The following is a 6,545-nucleotide window of genomic DNA, read 5'->3' on the forward strand; positions in this document are numbered from 1 at the left end:
AAAATTTGCAGCAGCACTCTTCCCTCTAATCCTGGTCCTGATCAACTGCATTGGAGTTTTTCTGTTGATGGTATTTTGACTAACAAACTTAGCCTACTCTTTCTTAGCTGGTGTTGGCCCTCATGTTCCCTGGCATAAGCTTTTTTGGAACTCTTACATTCTCCCCCACAAGAGATTTCATTGTCTATAGATTGAGATAAATTGTGATGGATCTGTCATAGGAGCTCCTGCTATTGGCTCTATTGGTTTTGTGATCAAGTTTCTAGGAGCCTTTACTCAGAACATAGGACCAAGGTTTTAAATAACTATTGCGGTCAAGGTCACGGTTGCCTATAGGATTTCGTGATTTCAGTTGTTACGGGTGTTCGATTCGGATTGTGGTTATCACGGTGTGAATTAATCACAACATTACACAACTCTTAAATAATGATAGTAACGTAAATAATTTAAACTAGAGATGCATAGTTTTCTCACTACACAAAATTTATGTGTTTGTTCTTTCTCATATTAATAAATTTTGCTTATAAAAAACATTAATCAAAGAAGGGTAAATCTATTGCGTTTCTTACAAAAACAGATTGTGTTTATTACAATGTAGGGTAAATCTAAATAATACAATTTCTAAATGACGTTGCCATATATATATATATATATATATAAAGTCTCGTAAAGATTATTGTTAACTTATATTCACTTATTCTCAAAATGATATACTCAACACAATGATTTTTTGTGCCCATAATTTGAACCAAAGCCCTTCGATCAAAAAGTTGTTCCTAATAATACTCAGGTTAGTGAAGGTTCAAGAATATGGAATTGAAGATCAAGGGTTCTTAAAAGGTTATTGAAGATAATACAAAATGAAAAAAATTCATTCCAAATTTCTAGGAGTTTTCAAAGGGAAGAACGATAAAAAACAAGACGAAAACACAAGAAATCGCACTTGAGGGGATGCCTCAGGCGACCCTGCTTGTAGCCCCAGGTACCCAAATGCGGGTAAAAACCGCTTTTTTGCTTGTTTTCCAAGCTGGACCTGTGTAAAAAACCCAGTTTTCTTTTCTTAAACCCTAAGAAACATCATGTAAATAGAGACTCTTGCACACTATTTTATTCATTCAGAAAGATTTTATGGTGAAGGCAAGTGTTAAGCATCAGTGTTGCAAGGCATGATTCATCTATATTTTGTTCTCTCTAGGGTATGTTTTTCTATTGTTATTTTATGATGTATGTTGCCATGACCAACTAAACCTCTTGATTAGGAATACACGACGAACCCCTTCTTATTTGTTGAAATTTATTAATGAAGTTTTTCATTCAGTTTATGCTTTGATTGTAATTTAAATTAGATTATGCTCGTTCATAATGCTTCGTCAATTGTTTAACTCAGTTGTAACCTTGAGGATTGATCTGTGGGATTAAATTAGGCCCTGGCAACCCAAAATTTTACTAGTTTCATTGGCTTTTCTAGTTACCACTTCTTATAGAGGTTAGGAAGTTTCAGGTTTGAATTCATGTCATCATTACTCTTTTCCTTAGACAACAAAGTACACGACTTTGGTTGGTCCTGCAATAGTTATTATACATTAAATAAAGTAGCACCCCATAAGTCGTTTGGTTTCTTAAAAGATAATTCCAATAAAGACGAAGGGGGGATTCAAGGATATCCTAATCATTGTTAATCATCTGAATCACAAAAACCTAGTCTTGCATTGGGCAGAGAAATTCAACCCTGTAACTTTATTCACTTTTAATTAATTTCGCCTTTTGAAATAAGTTTTAATGATTACTAAGTTGAACGGTAATCCCTGTGGAGAATGATAAACTTACTAATTTATTACTTGTTACGATTTGGTGCACTTGCCAATTTCGTCCATCAGTATGTTTCATTCTTTAAATTCATGTAAATTCTGACTTCTTGCTATTGTGTTGCTTGAGGACAAGCAACAGTTTAAGTTTGTGGTTGTGATGAATGAGCATCACATGATATTTTTGGCTATTCTTTTAGTACTTTTCTTTGCACTTGAAGACAAACAGGTTGAGAGATAAAATAGTTGTTAATGGTTTGAGGAACATATTCTTTTCACTCAAGTCGTTGTAATTCACTTTTATCCTAGATCTTGCAATTCCATAGGGTTTTGTAGTGGGAAATCATGTAAATTGAAAAATCAAGACATCACATGAAGGATCAAGGATATGAAGATTGAAGTTAATGGTTCTTAGAAGGTCCATGAAGACAATACAAAGTGAAGAAAATTTATTTCAAGATTCTAGGAGTTTCCAGACGGAAGAACGATCGAATGGGAGAAAAACACAAGATTTCACATACCCGCGGCTGCCCCAGGCGCTAAAGGCAATACGGGGTCTCCCGAACTAAGGGTCCGTTTGGTTCAACGGAGGGGTGGGGAGGGGATGGAAAAGGAGGGGAGGGAAGATATTTTAATTAAATATATGTTTGGTTCAAAAGAGGGAAGGGGAGGCATGAGGTTTTAATTAAAAATGTGTTTGGTTCATAAGAGGAAGGGATAAATTTTAAAATTAATTTACAATTTTAACCTTAAACTTAATTAAATATACGACAATGCTTGTTCTTACGATTTCATAGACAGACGAAAGACAAGAATACATCTAATAATAAAAGTTGTTACAAAGATAATATAACTTAATAATGATAAATGTTGTTAGAAGGATAATATAATTTAATAATAATAAAAGTTGTTACAAAGATAATATAATATTGAGAACTCCAATTTAAGGGGAAGCAAAACGTGGGTCTTGAAGGGATTTTGCTCCCCTCCCTTTCTAAAAAATGAACCAAACACGTCAAATTAAAAATATGTCATCCTCTCCAAAACTCTCGAGCCACTCTAAGAGTGTGAATATCACACTAAAAAAACAAACAAACAACAAACTATACAACCGGCAAAAAAATAGTGCCAAACCTCAAATGGTGTCACAATCGAACTTAACAAACCAGAATATTAAGAACAATTTATTAGCAAGCTATAATATATTAATAAATAATAAAAGAGAATAACTTTGGGGGAGACATAAATCAAACCCACAAAAGAATAAAAGGAACAACTGAAACAAAATAAAAGCGAAAAAAGAAGATCATCCAACTTTACACAAAAAAAAAAGTGTTGCATTTAATGAGGAGGATGTTGTTGATGCTTAAACACCCTATCATGCTCCATGACCTGCCTTTAGTGCCCTTAACAACAGCAATATCCAAAAATAAAAACAATAGCTTTAACAAAAGTTGCCTCAAGATCTTCTATGTGATCTAAGCCTTTGTCATTCACCAAATCATTGCCTTCATCAAAGGTGGTATGAATTTTTTCTTGATCGAAGGGCATTCTTCTTCTCCCTCATGACCTTTTACATTATCAACTTTTTGATGATTTGTTTCATTAGCCTGAGTATTATTAGAAACAACTTTTTGATCAAAGGGCTTTGGGTCAAATTATGGGAACAAAAAATCATTATGTTGAGTATATCATTTTGAGAATAAGTGAATATAAGTTAACAATAATCATTATGAAACTTATATATGAGTGGTGATAGGTGAACACACTCATCTGGCAACCCACCTTTGTACACCTCTTACATGGCATTTTTTATTCATTATATAGGGGCAATTTTGTCCAACTACAAAAAATAAGGGGCAATTCTGTAACATTCCCAGACAAGTCATTTCTCTCCTCTTCACTTCGTCTTCTCCCTTATGTCTCAGACACTTCTCTCTCCGTCACCGGCACCGGCCACCGACCACCACACCGGCACAAATTCGGCAGCGACGACGAGTTCTGATGGCGTTGAAATTACAAAAACGACGAGGAAAAACGACAACCACTCTCAACTCCCAACGTTTCCCTCCCGACGTCAAACACTCGGATCTACGCCGCCGCCCCAACTCCGACATCAAAACGCTCAGATCTATACCACTACTCCCAACTCGGGCGCCAAAACACGACAACCATCATTATTATCCCCGTCAAAGAAGAAAGTGTAGAGAGGGGGAGACATCGGCGGCGACGACGCGGAAGAGGCGGAGGGTGATCGGAGAAGAGAAACAACTTTGTTGGGAAGATAGGTTTTTTTTGGTTACTGAGAAAGAAAGAGAGGTTTGTGGAGAGAGAATGATTTAATGGCTTAATAAAAAAATAATAATTAAAAGACACGTGGGAGGGTGTATATGGGGTGGTATGGGAAAAGTGTGTCCATGAATAATAACTCTATATATATATATATATGGCAACGTCATTTAGAAATTGTATTATTTAGATTTGTCAGAAACGCAGTAGATTTTCCCTTCTTTAATTAATGTTTTTTATAAGCAAAATTTATTAATATGAGAAAGAACGAACACATAAATTTTGTGTAGTGAGAAAACTATGTATCTCTTTCAACTGTTGTCACATCTATAGTACTTAAAAAATTGTAAATCTTAATTTTTTGTTTGTAAACGTGTGATTTGTTATCACCATGGTCTCTGAATTTATCAAGATTACAAAGTACATCTGAAAGTGTCTTTTTTGTTAATATTTACATAGACTAAAATGGCTAACAAAAAATATATTTAAGGAGTAAATTAACAAATTAGAGACAAAATGAATGACTAAAATGATTAATAAAAGACATAAAGTCAAATCCAATTTTTGTCAACAATAAAATTGAACTCGTTATAAAGTTTTCTCCATAAGGACACAAATAGTACGATGGCCCAATTCAATCCAAGGAGGGCATGAAAACACCCTTTACTTAGAATTTTGTTGGGTATTCATTAGTGATAGAGTCGGAGTCAGGACTCTAGTTTAAGGGGTTCAAATTTTTGATTCAATGATGTAATAACAAATTTAGGGATTTAAAAGACATAATATATAAGTGTATTTTTGCACATTTTTAAGTTCTGGGGTTCAATTGAACCAGCTTAAACCCCTTGCCTCCTCCCTTGGTATCAGACCATGATAGATAAAAGTAATACAAAATTTAAATTTATTTAAAATTAATTAAATATAAAAAATTACATGTAATTAAACGATTGGAATTCCTTTCAAAAAACAAAAATTGATTGGAAGATTGATACCTACCCAACTAGATTTTAGAGTATCAGAGTTCACCTATATTATTGTTTAAATCAAGCCAAAAGACCTCTTGCAAACAAATTAAATAATTAAAATAATTTATATCTATATCTTCTTCTATTAATATAGAGGTGGGATACACTTTTTGGTGTGACATCTTTGGTCAAAAATACCTTTAAACAAACTTGCTCTTAATTTTTGCAAATTAAATTGAATTAAACTATTGTATACGTACCTTTAAGATAAGGTTTTTTAAGTTAGTCCTTGAAAATAGTTTTAGTGTTACAAACAAAATGTTATATTATTAGTATCATTGAAAAAGATAAAAAATTTACATAATATTTTGTTGTTGATATTAAAAAAAAAAAAAAACATTGTTACAAAAAGTGGAAATATGGAAATGTTAATGTCAGTCTTGATGTTAGTAACAAAATAATTACAATCAAGTTAGCAATCAAAACAATTTTAAAAAATAAGGCAGAAGAAAAACCAGATTACACTAATAATTTATTCTTGAAACATATTATAATTTGACAGAACAAGAGAAAATACCAATACATAACTTCAACAGGATACTTCGGAAAGAAAAAAAAAAACTTCAACAGGAGAGTAGCAATAAAATTAACCATAACATTGAGATGGGAACAAAATGTAAAACATGAATATTTAAAGCCTAAGTGTTAAGTCGAGTCCAGACGAATCCAAATCGGAGGGTTCTTCTTCAATGTTTGATTTTGAATCATGATCAGTATCATCATCCATTGCAGAAGTAGTAGCCACGACATTTTCCTTGTTTGTGTTTGAGCTTGAACTTGTAGCAATAGAAGAATCTCCAAGTTTTAGAATAGCACCAATTCTTGAAGTACTTGCTCCACCAAAACCTAGAGTTCCAACTCCAGTATTACTAGCCTCAATATTATTTCTGAAGTTAAAAAGTGAAGGGTGTAACATCTGATTCAAACGCAAATTACCATAACCATATCCAGAACCAGTTGGGATAAACCTAGGGTTAGTATAAGTTGGTTTTTGAATTGTTGTCTCCATTCTAACACCAAGGCCCCTATAATTATTATAAGGTGTAAAAAGAGTACTAGAATAATTTAAATAAGGTTTAAAGTGAGATTGCCCTAAACCTAAAGCACCAGCATCATACCTTTCTTTTAGTTGTTTTTCCAATGCACGTTCTGCCTTATGGGCATTTTGATGCCCTCCTAAGCCTTGGAAAGTAGAAAATTGCCCCTTGCAATACGAGCATGTAAAATACTTCTTCTTATCTTTCCCATCATTGCTGTTAGGGCTAACAACATCATCTTTCGATAACTTTACCGAACCGACAGACTTGTTGGAATTTGATTTTGATGGTTGATCTTCATTGGCCTTCATATTCACACCTTCTTTTGTGTGGGAAGAATCACCTTCATCTTGTGAAGTGGCAGAGATGCTGAAGGATTTGGATGCCAT

General features: G+C 33.6%; 1 protein-coding gene across 1 annotated transcript; it reads right to left on the reverse strand.

Moving 5' to 3' along the window:
* Positions 1 to 5,750: 5,750 nt before the first annotated feature.
* Positions 5,751 to 6,545, reverse strand: LOC11445611 (zinc finger protein 3). Its single transcript, XM_003621749.1, has one exon. The coding sequence runs from the start codon at positions 6,543 to 6,545 to the stop codon at positions 5,751 to 5,753; it is 795 nt and encodes a 264-aa protein (XP_003621797.1).

The sequence above is a fragment of the Medicago truncatula genome, chromosome 7, assembly GCF_003473485.1.
Source record: "Medicago truncatula cultivar Jemalong A17 chromosome 7, MtrunA17r5.0-ANR, whole genome shotgun sequence".
Taxonomy (NCBI): Eukaryota; Viridiplantae; Streptophyta; class Magnoliopsida; order Fabales; family Fabaceae; genus Medicago; species Medicago truncatula.